The following is an 18,719-nucleotide window of genomic DNA, read 5'->3' on the forward strand; positions in this document are numbered from 1 at the left end:
TGTGTCAGTCAGATGAGTTAGTGCTGTGATTTGCTCTGATTTTTAGATCGTTGAAAAACCCTCCGCCTCAAGAAACGTTTTCATAACCTCTAGCCCTGCCCTCATTTTGTTTTTAAGATCTGCTTTAGCTGTTAAGACTGCCTATGTGAACTGGCCTATGTGAACTGTGTTGCTGTGCTTGTACGTGCATTCCCTATCCCCAGTCATACAGCAACAGATGTCCAGAGTGAGCGGAGAGTTTTCCATGGATCTCACTTGACAGCAGAGCATGTATAAGTGAAGACAGTTGAACGTAATTATGAGTGGCGATATCAACGCTAGCAGACCGATATTATTAGCGTTCTAAGCCCCCAGTGTCAGTGTGAGGTTTAGAGTGGTTGCTATCTGATGTCTGGATGGAGGGTTGCGTTGGCTGTAGGATGATGTGGTCAGAGTAGAATTACATTGTATTATCAGGGTTGTTTTTCTTCAAACGACACCATGAATGGAACCTTCTATTCATTCAGAAACAACCCCATTCGATATCGATTGTCACCAATTGCGTGAGTAACATTCAGCCACACACTGTAGAGTGTATCACCACCACCTCATTATGATGACTTATTTATTTAACCCTAATCTATCCTGGTTAATTTAACAACCATTTCTCATTCTCAGGCAGAGAGGATATTAGGAAACCAAAGCTTAACAGGAGCAAGGGTCCACACACACCACATCTCTGATCTCTCCATCTGAACTCACTCACCACATCTCTGATCTCTCCATCTGAACTCACTCACTCACCACATCTCTGATCTCTCCATCTGACCTCACTCACTCACTCACCACATCTCTGATCTCTCCATCTGACCTCACTCACTCACTCACCACATCTCTGATCTCTCCATCTGACCTTCTCACTCACACAATAGAATTATGGAAAAACTACAGCTCGACCGAGATAAGGAAGTTACTCCAGTGAAATACAGTAAATGTCCACTGACTCATTGCTGCTCCCTATATGCTCTTTATTGATCTAGGCAAGTTAGTTAAGAACAAATTCTTACTTAAAATGAAGGCCAAACCCTCCCCGAACCCAGACGACGCTGGGCCAATAGTGCGCCGCCCTATGGGACTCCCGATCACCTGTTGTGATACAGCCCAGAATCGAACCCTGGTCTGTAGTGACGCCTCTAGCACTGCGATGCAGTGCCTTAGACCACTGCACCACTCAGGATACTTAAAAGGTAATGTTTACATATCCCAATAAAGGCCCAGCAGCAGGGAATGGACATTTACGGTGTAGCGGGTTACCTGTTGCTGAGCTCCTGTGTGTAGCTAGTTCCCTTGACGTCCACATACAGCCCGTCTGTCTCAGGCTCTCTGTCTGAGGAGTCCCTCTCACTCACACTGTACAGAGTTTCGCTGTACATAAGCCTCAAGGTAAAGCTAGACCGATCTAGATACCAGTCCCCTGGAGAAACAGAGCGTTGCTAAACTCCTCTGATTCTTCTGCACCCAGAAAATAACTGCCTAACAGAACGTTGTAACCTCTACTGCAGAGCTCTCCCAGCTGCTCACATAGCTACACAATGCATGGAGCGAGAAAGAAGGGGGGGACAGACTTTGAGACATGCAGCTGCTTACCTCAGTGTGTGTTTGTAAGACCGTATCCTTCAGCAGATGTAGGTCTGTCGACAAGCAATCCTCAGTGAGCCTCGGTGCTCCAGTTCAGTCCCCTCCTCAGGCTCTGCTCATCTACACTTCTCCCATCTTACACAGGTTCTCATCTCTGTCATGTGGTTAGATCTCTGGAGCTTCAGAATCCAGAAGCTTGCTGTTTGAAGCCTGCTGCCCAGCAAAGTCTCCTCTGTGGGCTCAGTGAGGCTGGCGTTAGGGTTTAGAGCTGGAGCTCTCTGTCCATGGCTAAACTACCGGTTACTTCTACTTACTGAGCTCTGGTGCCTCAAGGTTTTCACAAATGATTGGCTGGAGAGGGAAGGGAGGAGGGTTTGGAGGAGGGAGGCTGTTTTTCCACCTCCTTTTCTCCCTGTCTCTTTTGGTATGCCCCAGCCCACCTCTGATGTCACTGGTCTGAGAAAAAGAGAGGGGATATCAGAAGAACCTTCCCCTAAAAGTTTATTTTTTTTAAGGAAAGATGTAGGTAGTTGGTGAAACTTCAGACTTCAAGAAATCAGTTTGAACTTACTTTGTTTGGGTTTAGGGACAGCAGACACACACAGGTCCAGGTCTGCCCCTTAACCCCCATCCCACAAGTACTCCAAACTCACCAGCCTCTTTCTGGCTTACTCCTCTGTGCTTATATCCCTCTGTGAGTCAGAGACTCCGTCCTTCCCTTCCTCCCCAGCCTGTAGTGATAGGGTTCATGCTGTGCCACAGTAATTCTGATGTCGTCTCAGGGTTTACAGCAGCTTCCTTTAGACACTATGTAATACAGACAGCTGTGCATGAGTGGGTGTTTATGTGGTGTTTGTAGGTCACACTACTTTGTAGAGAGATGCAAAGGAGGCTCCAGGTGTATGGAGAGACCCTCACCTTCCCTATCCCTCCCGTTTCATCCTCCCTCAGCCAAATGAGATGTCAGAAAGAGAGCAGATCTACATGTTTTGGATACATTTTTTTGGGGGGGGGGTGTTGTCAGACTAGTTGAAAATTAAACCCACCAGATGGGGAGTTCTATTCATGTACCACACACTTCCAGATAGAACACTGGAATGAGAAGAGGGGGATCAGGGGAGAGGAAAGTAGGAGAAGAGGGCCCTTTTTTCCCCCTGGGACTTAGTAACTGCTTCCTACTCTTGTCCTAGATTTGTGTGTCCACACACGTTCTGGGCAGACTTCACTCTTGCATGACTAACTGTAGTCATCCGTCTGACACGCTATGAAATTACCAGTAATGGCGGTTAAGCCTTCGTTGTGTCTCCCGCTCTCCCCATCTCTCCCTTTCTCCTTCCCTATATCTCCCTCCTTTTCTCCCCTTCTCTCTCTGCTTCTAATCAGAGTTTGATGGTATGACAGGCTCTATGTTCAGTGGTGCTGGGCGGGAGATAAATAGAACAGGGATAGAAAGCAGTAGAGGGGAGGATAGAATGACAGATATATGGAGAGGGAGATGTAGGAGACAGCGTGATGGGAGAAAGCGACAGGCAGTTAAATGGTGCTGTAAATTAATCTCAATTTCCAGAGATGGAAACCAGCTACTGCCTTTGTCTCCTAATGATAATATTTATGTAATGAGAGACTGAGAATCTTAGAGCTGTAGTACTGTCAGGGTGAGAGAGACCAAGAGAGATGGAGACATCAAGAAAGAGAGGGAGTTGGCTGGGCTATGAAGAGGAGTGAAGAGCATGTCATTAACACTATACAGTGCCTTCAGAAAGTATTTGACTTTTTCCACATTTTGTGTTAAAGCCTGAGTTTTTTTTAATCAAATTGATTAAATTTAGATTTTGCGTCACTGGCCTACACACAATACCCCATAACGTCAAAGTGGAACTATGTTTTTAGAAATGTTTACAAATTTAATATAAAATGAAAAGCTGAAATGTTTTTTAGTCAATAAGTATTCAACCCCTTTGTTATGGCAATCCTAAATAAGTTCAGGAATACAAATGAGTTAAGTGGCATGGACTCTGTGTGCAATAATATAGTGTTTAACATGATTTTTGAATGACTACCTCATTTATGTTCCCTACACATTTATCTGTACAGTCCCTCAGATGAGCAGGGAATTTCAAACACATATTCAATCACAGACCAGGGAGGTTTTCCCAATGCCTCGCAATGAAGGCACCTATTGGTAGATGGAAAGAAAATAAATCTGACATTTGAGTATTCCTTAGCGCATGGTGAAGTTATTAATTACACCCAGTCACTGCAAAGATACAAGTGTCCTTCCCTAACTCAGTTGCCAGAGAGGAAGGAACCCGCTCAGGGATTTCACCATGAGGCCAATGGTGACTTTAAAACAGTTACATTTACATTTAAGTCATTTAGCAGACGCTCTTATCCAGAGCGACTTACAAATTGGTTACAGAGTTTAATGGCTGTGATTGGAGAAACTGAGGATGGATCAACAACATTGTAGTTACTCCACAACACTAACCTAAATGACAGAGTGAAAAGAAGGAAGCCTGTACCAAAAAATATATATATATATTCCAAAACATGCATCCTGTTTGCAGTAAGGCACTAAAGTAAAACTGCAAAAGCTGTGGCAAAGAAATTAACTGTGTCCTGAATACAAGGCATTATGTTTGGGGCAAACACAACACATCACTGAGTACCACTATTCATATTTTCAAGCATGGTGGTGGCTGCATCATGTTATGGGTATGCTTGTTATCGGCAAGGACGAGGGAGTTTTTGGATAAAAATAAACGGAATAGAGCTAAGCACAGGCAAAATCTTCAAGGAAAACCTGGTTAGTCTGCTATCCAACACACTGGGAGACATGCACTTTTCAACAGGACAATAACTTAAAACACAAGGCCAAATATCCACTTGAGTTGCTTACCAAGATGACATACAGTTTTTACTTAAACCGGCATGAAAATCTATGGCAAGGCTTACACATGACTGTATAGCCATGATCAACAACCAACTTGACAGAGCTTGAAGAGTTTGGAAAATAATAATGTGCAAATATTGTACAATCCAGGTGTGCAAAGTTCTTAGACTTACCCAGAAAGACTCACAGCTTTAATCGCTGCTAAAGGTGATTCTAACATGTATTGACAAGGTAATCAAGATGAAATCAAATTTAAAAATGATTTTTCTTCTACTTTTAGAGTATTTTGTGTAGATCGTTGACAAAATCGAATTAAATCCATTTTAATCCCACTTTATACAACAATGTGGAAAAAGTCGAGATATGTGAATACTTTCTGAAGGCACTGTATACAGTTTAGTTAACACCATCGCTCAACACTCATGTTTGTGTAAATATGAATGACTAAATTGCCACTAAATTGTGAGTGTGTGTGTGTGAGAGAGTGATCAGAATGTGTGTGTTGACTAAGGAGTAGGGCTTAGTCAGTATGTGGTCTGGAATGACCTCTGCTCCCTAGTGTTGTTTTGAATCATACCTCGGTCAGATGGGCCGTGTCCTCAGTTGGCTGGAACAACAGAGGTCTGAGAAATGGAGAGGCAAGGAGAGAAGGAAAGATTGGTTGGTCTGCAGGGCAACTATGCAAACTTTTTCACTGAGTCAGCAGTTTCTGTTTATGTTCATGTTTGTGTGTGTGTGTGTAAGAAAGTAAATGCTGAAGTGACGTTAGTTCCCATGGCAATGGCGAACGTACATAAAGATGTCGGCCACCATGTACTTACCACAAATGCCTTGTTTTCTAAGTTCGCCATATTGTACATTGCTCTCGTTACACTTTTTTTGTAAAGGCATTAGCTCACTGCACATGATCTCAATTCTAGCTCCAAGATGGCGGCAATTTGAAAAAACAACTAGATTGTGCTGTTTTACTGGCAAATTGAACCATGTTGCACGCCTTTGTTTTAGCACTACCCACAGAGTTCTTAAACTATGATGTCATCTGATTCCTCCATCTTTATGCACCTTCGCCATTACATTTGTTACTCTAGTATGTGTTAGTGTTCCAGGATTCTACCTAGCCTAGCATCTCTTGTTTAATAGTGTTTACCCATGACTGTCTACAAGTCAGACTGTTTCCCTCTCTCTCACTCTCTGTAGGGATGTATCTGTCTGACCTGACATATATAGACTCAGCGTATCCCTCTACTGGCAGCATCCTGGAGAATGAACAGAGATCCAACCTCATGAACAACATCCTGAGGATAATATCTGACCTGCAACGCTCCTGCACCTACGGTACACACAGACACACACACGCGCACACACACACACACACACACACCACTCCCTGCTCCATACCCTAAGACTATTTTCTCTGTCTCTGTAGATATACCAGTGTTGCCTCATGTCCAGAAGTATCTCAACTCAGTCAGGTACATTGAGGAGCTACAGAAGTTTGTGGAGGATGACAACTACAAGTGAGTAGTGGCTCTGTTACATTAAGGGAGTTTGATAAGGTGACATTTATTGGAAGTCATAATCAGGTGTGTTTAGTGTCTGCTTCAGGTGTGTGGCATGTGGTCCTCATGGGTTGTTGTGTTCAGGTTGTCGTTGAAGATTGAGCCAGCCACCAGCACCCCTCGCTCTACTGCCTCTAGAGAGGACCTCGTAGGTCCTGACGCTTCTGCGTCTCCTCTCTGTGGCCATAAGGGCCCCATTGCAGACGGAACCAAAATCCCTCCCACACCCCCATCCCCTAGGAACCTCCTCCCCTACGGACACAGAAAGTGTCACAGCCTGGGCTACAAGTGAGTAACCTCAACACTGCGGACTCACTTTAGCTCACTTAGGCATCCATTACCCCTTCGTCTGAATTGTATGCCATTATCACCCCTATGAGCTTTTTTTTTAGGGGGTTTGCAAATTTTACTGCATTGGTTCATTATCATGTTTTTAATAGTTATTTTGTTTCTCTGTAGTTTTATCCATAAGATGAATACAGTGGAGTTTAAGAGCGCTACGTTCCCCAACGCTGGTTCTCGTCATCTATTGGACGACAGCGTCATGGAGAGCCACACCCCTGCAAGAGGACAAGCTGAGAGCTCAACGCTTTCCAGCGGCATCTCACTGGGTTAGACACACACAACTGTGTTTTGATTACTGTCTGTTGTTTTTATTGAATATTTGAAACATACAACATACTTGCAGTGAAGCAGCTCAACAACTACATCACATTAGTCATCTAACAGCCTCCCATCCAGAGCGACACACCGAAGCAACCAGGGTCAACGCCCTGCTCAAGGGCATGTCAACAGATCTCCCACCAGCCCTCCAAGATCCCCCCCCCACAGTTCCACAAGATCTGCCCCTCAACCATCAGACCCGCCCTCACATTCGCCCCACCCCGAGAAAAATAAAGAAATAAAATAATTCCATTCCCCAACCCCAAGACCCCTCACCCCCCCAATGCACCAACAACCAACAAAATGAACAAAAGAGAAAAAAAGACAAAGGAAACAACAATACAAAAGACATCAAATCAAGGACAACAAAAATCAGAACAGCAAGGCCAACTGAATATGTTTGAGTGCATGTATGGCACTATTTACGTGTGTGTGTGCGCGCATTTGAATGAGGGTGTGTGTATATTGCATGTGTACAAACACCTGCACAGCATCAGCCTCAGGCAAAACGGAATTAACTGTAACAACACTGCCCCTCAGTGTCATTCAAAAGTACTTTTTGTTTTATTTTGACGTAATTTTTTAAAACTTTTATCTTTGACCGTTATTCTATCCCCCGCCCAGCAACTCAACTCCCACTTGACTCCAATCCAACATCCCAACTCTCAGCTTCCTTTAGCCCATCCCACCCATCTCTGCTGGCCACCCTCTTCAGATTTCTGTGCACCATATATCTTTCAACTATGCTGTGAATTTGAACATAGAATTTCAATCTGTCTAATCGAATAGAATCGAAGATAAATACTTTTCCTATTGGTATATTAGTAATTGACTGACCCGGTCTCTCCAGATCTCCTAACGGTACTATTTCTAGGGTCAATTTTAGATCAATGTTATGCATTTTCAGCCATTCCTGAACCTGAGACCAAAAACAGACTACCTGGGGGCAATACCAAAATCAATGGTCTATTGATTCTGTATCCTCACAACCAAATCTGAAGAGCTTTGATGATTGTATGCCCCAAATATTCAGCATTTTGTTGGTGGCAAGAATTCTATATAATCATTTTATATGAAAAGCATGAAGTCTTGAATCTTACGTAATTTTATAAATCAACTCATACACCCTGTACCATGGGAAGAGATTTTTGCTGTACCAATTCCAACTATTTTGCAATCTGTATGGCACAGTTGTCAATATCCTGATCCTCAAATGACACTGGTATACTTTCCTATATATGCTATTTTTATTCCTCTGTCAGTTTTTTGATCCTTTATATTGGGCAGACAGACCAGTTCCCTACCTCCTCCCGCTGCCACCTGCCTCCTCCAGTTTTGGGGTACAATTAGTTGTGATCTTGGATTGAGCAGACCTTCCCATATAATTCTGGTAACTCCATGAAATACATAACTCTACCATTCCAATTTACAATATAATTTAAAAACAAAATACACTTTTCAAACGTATTTCCCATAAATACCAGTATTTTATCAACCAGCACATTTGAGTTCAGCAGCAATAATTGTTCTATCTTTTCAGGGGGATGACATTGAAATTGTAGCCAGTACTGCAATGCTTGTTTGAAAAAGAGAGATACTTTGGAAAAAAAAGTGTTTTCAATTAATCGAAAATGAGACATGGCAATCTGCAAAAAAGCAATTTTTAAACAATGGATGCTCTTAGTAATCTACTTGAGAACCATTTAGGGTTCAAGTAAAACTTTTGAATAAGTGAAGCTTTTAGGGAGAGGTTTAGTGTGTTTATATTTAATCTCAACCCACCCAATTCATATTCATTATATAGATAGGCATGCTTTATCTTGTCTGGTTTAGCATCCCAGATATATATTTTTTGCTCATGTTTTGAAAAACAAATCATCAGGAGTAGGCAGTGCCATAAATGAGTAAACTGAGATATGACTAAGGAGTTAATCAGGACAATTTTTCTGTAAATAGACAGGTATTACCTCTCCATGGTTGTAGGATCTTGTTTATTTTTACAAGTTTTCTATTGAAATTTATTGTGGAGAGCTTATTTGTATCTTTTGTGATATGAATACCAAGTATGTCTACTTTACCGTCAGACCATTTTATAGGTAAGCTGCAGGTTAATGTAAAAGTTGTATTTTTTAAAGATCCTATATGTAATATTGTACACTTATCATAATTAGGTTTTAGTCCAGAAAAGATATCTAGATCTTCAATGAGACATTGCAGGGATCTAGCTTGCGGACTTAATGTAAAACTTGAGTTATCGGCATACATGGACACCTTTTTGTTTTTAAGCCTTGGATTTCTAATCCTCTAACGTTATTTGATATGATTTTAATAGCTAGCATTTTGATGACCATAACAAATAGATATGGTGACAGTGGGCACCCTTGTTTAACCCCTCTTGACAATTCAAAACTCTATGTAGCCACTATTTACTATTTTACACCTGGGGATGCAATACATTACTTTTACACATCTTATAAGAGAATCACTTAAATTGAAAAAATCCAGGCATTTTTAAATAAAATCCGGTCTTTATCAAAGGCCTTTTCAGAAATCCGCTATAAATACCAGGCCTGGCTTCTTAGATGTTTCATGATCTGTTATTTCTAGTAGTTGTCGTATATTATCTCCAATGTATCATCCATGTAAAAAAAAAACTGTCTGATCAGGATGAACAATACCTGGTAAAACCTTTTTAGTGCTATGCATTTCGCTAGTATTTTTGCATCACAACATTGAAGTGTAAGAGGACTCCAGTTTTTAAGATAGACTGGATCTTTATATTTGCCATCTGGGTCTTGTTTTAATAATAGTGAAATCAGACCTTTCTGCTGAGTACCTGACAGACTACCATTTCTATAGAAGTAGTTAAAGCAAGCTAACAATGGAGCTTTGAGTATATAAAAAAGGCTTGATATACCTCTACCGGTATGCCATCAAGCCCTGGGGTTTTTCTAAAATGAAAGGATTTAATAGCCCCAAAGTTATTCCTCTGTAATTTGGCCTTCGCATTGATCTTTGTGTACATTTGTTAATTTTCCATTTTTATTATTTGGAAAGAATTCCTTACAGTAATCGTCATTCAGTGGGTGAGGATGAGACCGAAAAGAGAACATCTGCTTAAAATATTTAGCTTCCTCTTTTAAAATATAATTCGGAGAATCATAGATGACTCTGTCTTCAGTAACGAGTTTATGCAAATTATTTGTTGGAGATTCAGGAATAATTTGGGTGCATTTTTCGCCATATTCCTTCCAGTTTGCTTTATTTTTGTAATAGATTACATTAGATCGTTCTTGAATAAGTTCCTCCATTTCTTTTGGTTTTTCCTCTAACTTATTTTCTATCTCTGTAGTATTGTTTTAATGCTATCTACCTGTACTATTAGTTCATGTATTTCTCTGGTTAGTCTTGTCTCTTTAGCCAGAAACTGCTTTTTTATTATTGATGAATATTGAATTGAATGACCTCTGAAGGTACCCCAAACAATAAGGGGATTTTCGGAACCTATATTGAACTGGAAAAATTCATTTCTAAATTATTATGTCTTAGTTAAAAATAAATTGTCCTCCAGTAAACTTAGATTAAATATCCCCGTCCATGTGGAAATTATGTGAAGGCCAATTAGATGATGATCCAATCGCATTCTGTCTCCTATGAACTTTTTTAACCTTTGATGAAAGAGACAAAGTAGTCAAGATGACTAGCTTAATTTAGTCTCCTCCATGTATATCTCAGAAGTTTTGGTTTTTTTTGTCTCCAAATATCCACTCCTTCTAATGTGTCCATAATATTTGTGATTTCCTTAGGGATAGCCCCCTTTTTTCCAATTTTCGCCTAAATGACATACCCAAATCTAACTGCCTATAGCTCAGGCCTTGAAGCAAGGATATGCATTTTCTTGATTCCATTTGAAAGGAAACACTTTGAAGTTTGTGGAAATATGAATTGAATGTAGGAGAATATAACACAATAGATCTGGTAGAAATGCAAAGAAAAAAACAACCAGTGTTTTTTACCACCATCTTTGAAATGCAAGAGAAAGGTCACAGTTATAGCCATCGCTCTGGTTGTAATTCCGATCGTGTCCACAAGATGGCAGTAGTGTACGTGTAAAGTTTCAGATGGATAACTTGAAGTATGACTTAAGACTTTTAGTGTGAAGTCCCCAGGTATATTTGGGCAAATCGTGAAGGAGACATTCGCATTCATATTCCATTTTTCTGCAAGAAAATTGTTAAATCTGTATACAAGTATTAGTAGCCATATAAGTTCAACATTTGCAAAACAACCAATTTTCATAACTACATAACTCTGAATATTCTTATTTTTGTCCAAAATGAAAAGGCATGCTGTCGTACAAGTTTAGTAGCTACATTTTACGACATATACATGGTTTCCGGATATTCCCGTAAAGCCCAGCTCATTGGCCATCTAGCTAGCTTTGTTTGACCCTGATTGATGCTTATTTGACAAAGATACAGTCGTTCAAGTGATCGGCGTGCCATGAAGGTGTCGCTCTCTGACCAAATATGGTGTCCTATAGGATATACTACACCCCTAATGAAATAGTGAAATCTTGTTACCTTCTAGGATCTCTGAGGAATAGATACGAATGTGATTTGACTCGTTGAAACAACGTTTAGGGTGAGATTTTCACAGATTCCTTTCTTTGCAAATTGAACAAGTGTAAATACAAAATCGATCGTGCATGCTATATGGACCTTTTTAGGATATGAAAAAGGATTTTATCTAACAAAACGACACTTCATATCTTTGGGAACCTTTGGATGATAAATCAGAGCAAAATTTCAGAATGTATGTATACATTTCACAGAGGTGAATTTATCAAACATATCGCGGTGAAAACTGTTTTGTTAGCATCTCTCCTCAAACAATAGCTTGGCATTTTTTCGCAGTAATAGCTACTGTAAATTGGACAGTGCAGTTATATAAACAAGAATTTAAGCTTTCAGCTGATATAAGACACTTATATGTACCGACATTTGTTGTTTCTCTAAAATCTGCGATTTTGACATAACGCGCTGCATGATTTACAACTGTCTCGTTGACGGGACTCCGGTCCTGAAAAAGTTTTAACGGGCACGGTGTTGATAGTTTGAGTGATTTCCTTTACGGTCCATTGAGGTACTTAACACTGTTATAGTCTCCCATCATAATGATTTGATCATTTGTTGCCTGTAAATTCAATAAATTGGTATAACATTTTTGTTAATTAATATCGTCACACCTTTTGAGTTCCTTTGTCCATGACAGAAAATGATTTCACCACCCCCATTCCTTTTTCCAAACAATTTCATCTAAGGATGTAGAGTGAGTTTCCTGTAAATAGTATATGTTATATTCCTTTTCTTTTAGCCATGTAAAGACTGATCATCTTTTTTATAATCTGCTAAACTGGTACAATTATAACTGGCTATACTTATTCCCTCCTTACCATAACTAGATACTATTCTCAGCCTAAATCGGCCATAATTAGCACTTGTAAAGTTATTGCCATGAGGTATTATGACGGTCAAAATTTGATTTCAAATGTCTGATATTTACAATTCAAGAAACAGGTTCTAGCAATATTTGTTTTATTCCCTTGCCTGTTTGCCTGTGAGCCAATGCCAAAGATGTTAGAAAATTGAGTCAAGATATTATGTGTGTGGTAAATCTGAGTAGGTTGTGTATGATATTGGATGTGATTTAGTGAGTGTGTATGATGTCTGGATAAGAGTAAGACTATAATGTGTGATGTCCAAATAAGTAATAACCCAGCCAGTTTGCATGGTTGACTGTCTATGTGTGTAACATGAAGTGAGTATAGCCTTAATATTCAGGATGATAATTGTAATTCCTATCATATCACCACCATAGTTGCATCATAATTACCTTTTAACATCATTCCTGTCTGTTGACTTTGACAGTAACACGTCTCTGTCTGTCTGCAGGGAGCAGTGAAGGTTCAGAACTCAGTGAAGAGATGTCCTGGCCAGCCTTTGAGAGGTAACAATCTGTACAGACACACACACACACACACACACACACGATGTGTGAAGATCTTTGACCAAAGCTTAGCCTACAGGCAAGCAGCACTTGCTGCCTTCTGAGCTGCTCTCCTCTCCTAGTCTCTCTCACTGGCTCTGTGCTAGTGTGACAGAGGTTTTTTGGTAATGCCTAGGCTTCAGCTCAGTGGGCGAACACAGTCCTGACGTATTGAGGTTCAAACACAGTAACAGGTCACAGAAGCCCTTATGTCCCACTGTCCGTTGATCTGTACCAAAAACAAATGTCCTGAAAGAACCTGAACAACCGTCCAGAACCCAACCCTCACGCTTTGCCAAAACGACAACAACCTTAACTTTTACAACCTTAACACTAATCTGAACCATTACAATGAGCCAAGCTGAGAGAACCTGACCATAACAGTGTTCCGTGCCCCCACCCTGTGCCTGTCCCACCCTGAACAGGACTCGGTTCTATCACTCTCTGGGGCCTGTGACCCGCGTGGCCAGAATCCCCTACAGAGGAGGCCTGAGGCCCAGCAGGTACACACACACATTGCGCCCCTACTCCTCCTCTGTGCCCCTACTCCTCCTCTACACCCCTCTCAACCACCTCTCCACCCTGCCATCTGCTGCCCGCATATCCCACAGCTCCTATCTCTGCCTGGGGCCAGTGTGCTTGTGTGTGTGTGTGTGTGTGTGTGGGGGGGATTGGTTCTTCTAAGTCCCAACAACTATAGTAAAACAAGGGAAATTCTCCCTTGTGGGGACATTTCCCACATCCCCATGGGGACAAACACTATTTTAGGCATAGGGGTTAGGGTTATGTTTGGGGTTAGGGAAAATAGGACTTTGATTGGAAATTAATTTTAGGTTCCCACGAGGATAGAAGATCATAACGTATAATCAGGTGGTGGACCTCTGTGGGTGATTCTCCGTTAAACCAGACCATTTTAGCAACACTCTTGCTCTCCCTGTATGGCATATCTCACACACATTTTAATGACTTGTTTACTGTTCAAACATTTGATTTGGGATCGTCAATGAATCATTATGCAATGTGGACCCTGCAGGTTTTCTAAGAGGTGACAGATTCAGAATGTTCCAGTAAGTTTCCAGTGTCATACTGCTGGGAGCTCTGCTCTGTGTCAGTCAGGGATGACTATAGACTACTATTCTATTCTGCTATAGACTTCTATTCTAGCTCCATACAGTTATGATGGATTGTGTTCTCTCTAATGCTTCACTGGTTTCCTTCTTGCTCCCACTGGCTGCCCTCTTCTTACTCTCTGTGATCACAGCCAGACAGACTCTGCACTGGAACCTCCCAGGAATCTATTGAAAGGAAAATGCTTCTGTGGAATTGATTCAAAGCAAACCAAATACTGCTGCTACACAGTTGATTGAATATGCAGATAGGGCAGTCCAGATATTGATTAATGAGGAAACTTCCCTGCAGATTCCGACTGGCCATACTTCAGACAAAGTGCTTTTCGTATTTCTGTGAGTGCATGTTTGTTTATGTCCTTGTCACGGTGTGTGCGTGCGTGTGTCTGTGTGTGTTTCTGTATGAGTGTGTGTGTTGTAACCCTGCTGTGTTCTGCTGTAGCTCGGCAGAGTCTGAGGAGTTAGCGGTGCACCTGTACCCTGGAGCCGTCACCGTACAAGGAGTCCTACGACGCAAGACTGTCCTCAAGGAGGGCAAGAAACCCACGGTGAGAGCATACATCCCCACACACACAGAACATATTGTACGTACAGACAGAAGGATCACCAAAACGTGTACTGTACAGACAGAAGACACACACACAGCCAGCCATCTGTTTTGTCAGGGTTGTACCTGTAGCTGTGTGTTGATGGTGAGAGCCCAGCAGTGCTGTAGAAACACTCTCAGGACTAAACAAAATAGTACACCTCAGAGACTCATAAATACATTCAAACCACCAGCTCCCTTTTCTCTTTCTTGCTCTCTCTCCCTCTCTTCTGTTTCTCTGCCCTTTCACTGTGCTACCCCTGTTCTCCGTGCTCTTTCTCTGCATTCTTTCTGCCCTCTTCCTGCTCTCTTTCTCTTCCCTCTCTCCCTCTTCCCTCTCTCCCTGCTGTATCTCAGCTGTCTCATCTATTGCTGTCATCCTGACTGTTATTTGTATTTAATGAGCTTCTCTCTGCTGTCGCTCTGGAATGGAAACTCATCTGGACATGGTTATATGCCTGAGGCTGGCATAAGGTTATGTAAGGGTGGCATAAGGTTTACAGTAGGTGACATAAGACCTGTTTTCTTTGATATAACAACTTCTCGGTGTCTCTGTATGATTCCCTCTTTCTCTCTTTCTTTTGCATATGCACGCAACACACGCACAGTCAAAGCCACACTCCATTAGTCTTTTATTACTCTGTGAGCCTGTGTTTCCTCTCAGCCGATCTCGTTTAGAACCGATATTTTATTCTCCAACCAACCAGGCCTGGAAAAACCTCCACCCAAACCATCAATGAACATAATCTCTCTCTCTGTCCCTCCGTCTCTGTCTTGCGCTACATCTCACTCGCTCCATTTTTACTTCATTGTCCCTGTCTCTCTGCTGAAGCAAACAAGCAGGAAACAGAATTATATCTGTAGCCAACAACACTCACAGATTTCCACTATAACATCAATTTAGATTTGCGTCTGTACTGGTCTATGTCGTAGCCTAAACTCGGTCTTCAATAATGGACTACTTGTTATAAGCATATCCTATTGATTTATGTGTACTGTATCTTGCCCTGAAACTAGTTTTATGTATTAGGAGAATCTATAAAGTTGTATTGCATTGATAGACTGGTGTAAGTGACTACTGCGTGTGACCTATAAACCCTGACCTCTGACCCCTGTGTGTATAGGTAGCGTCGTGGACCAAGTTCTGGGTGGCTCTGTGTGGAACTCAGCTCTACTTCTACCCTGCCAAGTCCCTAAAGGCCACAGAGAGAAAGCATGTAAGTCTCTCTCAGCCCTCCCACTCTACACCTCCCTCCCTCCATCATCCAGTCTCCCTCCCTCCCTCATACCATCCCCTTCCACACACTCTGGGTCTCCAGACCTGGCTGTTGCTGCCTCATTGTTCCAGTGTGATAAATCCAGCCAGCAAATGAAGCAAAGGGAAAGAGGGAGGGAGCGAGAAAGTGTGTGTGTGTGTGTGGACAGTATCAGTTTGACAGGGGAACAGTACTCATACAGCAGATTTGAAACTGCACAGGAGCTCAGAGGAAGGAGAGAGCGAGAGGAATGAAAAACTAGTGGAGCGCCTGATGAAGGGATGTTGTCATGGGCCTAGGGGCTAGCGCAGTGGGAGGGGATGGAGGGATTTTAAGAGTGGAGCAGCATCTGGTAGCACTCATTGGATAATGAGACCAATGATATAATCCTAGTCCTCTGTGTCACTCGCAGGGTAATGGGAACCTCGTGGCAGGGAAACACACACATACAGCGCCATCTTCCCTACAAACTGAGTGCAGTCTGCAGAGACAACTGTTTTCAAACTCTCACAAATGTTTTTTTTCTTCTGTAGTTTGTCTTAGGTTTCAGAAATAATACTTGTATAGAACTATAAGAATCAGCAATAATATCAGAATGCTCTTCTTTTCTTCTCCCTCTCTTCTCTTTTCTTCTCCCTCTCCCTTCTCTCCTCTCCCCTCTCTCCTCTCCCTCTCCCCTCTCCTCGTCTCTTCCTCTCCCCTCTCCTCGTCTCTTCCTCTCCTCTTCTCTTCCTCTCCCCTCTCCTCTTCCTCTCCCTTCTCTCCTCTTCTCTCTTCTCCCATCTCTTCTCCTCCTTCTCTCTTCTCTTCTCTTCTCCTCTCCCTCTCCCTTCTCTTCTCTTCAGTTCAAGTCATCTAGCAGTAAGAGTGTGTGTGTCGTGGGGTTAATGGCCATCATGGCAGACGACCCTGAACATCCCGACATCTTCCTGCTCACAGACTCTGAACATGGTGAGACCGACTGTTTGATTGACAATTAATCAGCCAATCACATACAGACAGGAATGTTCCCCCAAACTACTTCTCTCCATTCCTCAGATGGTCTGGATGTCCTTAGTGTAAATCCTCAACACACCCCATACATACTCTCTCTCACATGCACTATACACCCATGTTGTATGCAAATGTGATCACATGCATACACACTTATACATGTGTGACCCGACACACACAAACACACACAGGTTCCTGTCTGTCTGACCCAGCAATATCCCTGTCTGCTATGTGTACTGCATGTCTGTCATATCTGACCGTCTGTCTTTTTCTCCCTACACACACACACACACACACACACACACACACACACACACACACACACACACACAGTCTAAGTCTCTGTTCTCAAATGTTCTGTATTGCAGCAGCTTCACGGCTCCTGCTGTACACAGATGGGGATGGGAGACTGAATCCCAGTTCTCTGCTACAGTGACATCTTGTGACCGGTGTCTCTGTGTTTCCTAGGTAACACCTATAAGTACCAGGCAGGGAACAAAATGAACGCCCTGCTGTGGTTCAAACACCTCAGTGCTGCCTGCCAGAGCAACAGACAACAGGTAACACACATACACACACTCACCTACACATATACCCACACCAACCAGCCCTCACACTTTTCTCTCTCTCTCCAGGTCCCAGCCAATTTGATGTCCTTTGAATGAGTGCTGCTGAAGAGGACAGAACGATAGAGAGATAAAATAAAGGAATAGGGGAGGAGATGAGAAGGAGGGTTAGTGACTTAGCAGCAGGAGCTTTCACTGCCATGACCCCTGACCTATACACCCTGACCCCAGCCCCACGGCAGCCCCACCTGCCACCACTGCCTTAACTTAAGGAGCCGTGTGCGTGCAAGTGTGTATGAGTGTGTTGAAGCAGTGGTTAATTTGGCTGCATAGATTACTGAATGGGGGAACTACACCACTTCTTCTCCTTTCTCGTTGTCTCTGTAGTTTTTTCCAGTGGACTATCAACCTCGTGGAACTAGGGGATGTCTCCTCTCCTCTTTCTTGGGATGGTTGGACATTATTTATCCTTTATCCTTGTTTTTCATCACTCCCCCTCTTCTTGACACACCGTGGTCTGGTGGAAGACAGTCTGCACTTTGTAGGGCAGGACTCACACACACAACAACACACACATAAACAACACTGGACTAAGCCAATGGAATGGGATTTTAAACACTTTCCTTTATCACACTTTGACTCACACACACAAGACCCCAAAGGTGTCTTCACACACTTGACATGAGTTGGGCTCACAAAACGGACACTTTTCGTTCATTCACAAATGCACAAATGTACACACGCGCACACACACTCGGACAAGGGGGAGTGAGCGTGTGATTGCAGCATTGTGAACATGAAGGGCTCTGATTCTCAATCTATTCCAGCAGAATCTACTCCCACACACACAACCTGAATGTCTCCTACTGTTTTATATTCCAGAGCCTCCCCTCCCCTTCTCGGGCCTATGTATGTGAGCGTGTATGCTAGGTCACATCACCGATACCATAAACCCAGTGTCTAAGCTTTCCTCTATTCCACTGTTATGGACCCAGTTATCTCTTTTAGAAATAGGCTTTTGGGTTATTCTCTGGACAGCCGTCTGTGCTCTGTCCACCTGTTACGGCTCTAGATTCCCCAGAACACACACACACATTAACACTAAAGACTTGAAAGCTGTGAAAAGGTGAACGATAGAGCAGAGTGAAAGATGGGGGAGTGTTGAAGGGATACTTGGGGATTTTGGCAATGAGGCCCTTTATCCACTTCCCCAGAGTCCGATGAACTCATGGATGCCATTTGTATGTCTCTGTGTCCAGTATGAAGGAAGTTGGAGGTAGTTTCGCAAACCAATGCTAACTAGTGTTAGCGCAATGGCTGGAAGTCTATTGGTATCTACTAGCATGCTAACAGATACCCATAGACTTCCAGTCATTGTGCTAACACTAGTTAGCATTGTCTCGCAAAACTA

The 18,719-nt window shown here is 42.4% G+C and overlaps 2 protein-coding genes across 9 annotated transcripts in view; one reads left to right on the forward strand and one right to left on the reverse strand.

Annotated features, from left to right (window-relative positions):
• The window catches only part of angptl1a (angiopoietin-like 1a), a 38,029-nt gene extending 36,071 nt beyond the window's left edge, over window positions 1-1,958 (reverse strand). The window contains exon 1 of the mRNA XM_029707415.1: window positions 1,627-1,958. The gene's annotated coding sequence lies outside the window, so the exon portion shown is untranslated. The remainder of the gene's footprint in view (window positions 1-1,626) is intronic.
• ralgps2 (Ral GEF with PH domain and SH3 binding motif 2) overlaps window positions 1-17,872 on the forward strand; it is a 137,960-nt gene extending 120,088 nt beyond the window's left edge. For 7 of the 8 annotated variants that reach the window (XM_029707413.1, XM_029707408.1, XM_029707407.1 and 4 more), the window contains 11 exons: window positions 5,708-5,845; window positions 5,937-6,027; window positions 6,154-6,357; window positions 6,529-6,680; window positions 12,687-12,741; window positions 13,206-13,283; window positions 14,350-14,455; window positions 15,618-15,710; window positions 16,595-16,700; window positions 17,211-17,302; window positions 17,378-17,872. In XM_029707413.1, coding sequence (XP_029563273.1) covers window positions 5,708-5,845; window positions 5,937-6,027; window positions 6,154-6,357; window positions 6,529-6,680; window positions 12,687-12,741; window positions 13,206-13,283; window positions 14,350-14,455; window positions 15,618-15,710; window positions 16,595-16,700; window positions 17,211-17,302; window positions 17,378-17,407 — 1,145 coding nt within the window. In that variant the 3' untranslated portion in view covers window positions 17,408-17,872. The remainder of the gene's footprint in view (window positions 1-5,707; window positions 5,846-5,936; window positions 6,028-6,153; window positions 6,358-6,528; window positions 6,681-12,686; window positions 12,742-13,205; window positions 13,284-14,349; window positions 14,456-15,617; window positions 15,711-16,594; window positions 16,701-17,210; window positions 17,303-17,377) is intronic. The other variant, XM_029707414.1, reaches the window with a different exon arrangement.
• The last annotated feature ends 847 nt before the right edge of the window (window positions 17,873-18,719 follow it).

The sequence above is a fragment of the Salmo trutta genome, chromosome 22 (genome assembly GCF_901001165.1).
Source record: "Salmo trutta chromosome 22, fSalTru1.1, whole genome shotgun sequence".
NCBI classification, from domain to species: Eukaryota; Metazoa; Chordata; class Actinopteri; order Salmoniformes; family Salmonidae; genus Salmo; species Salmo trutta.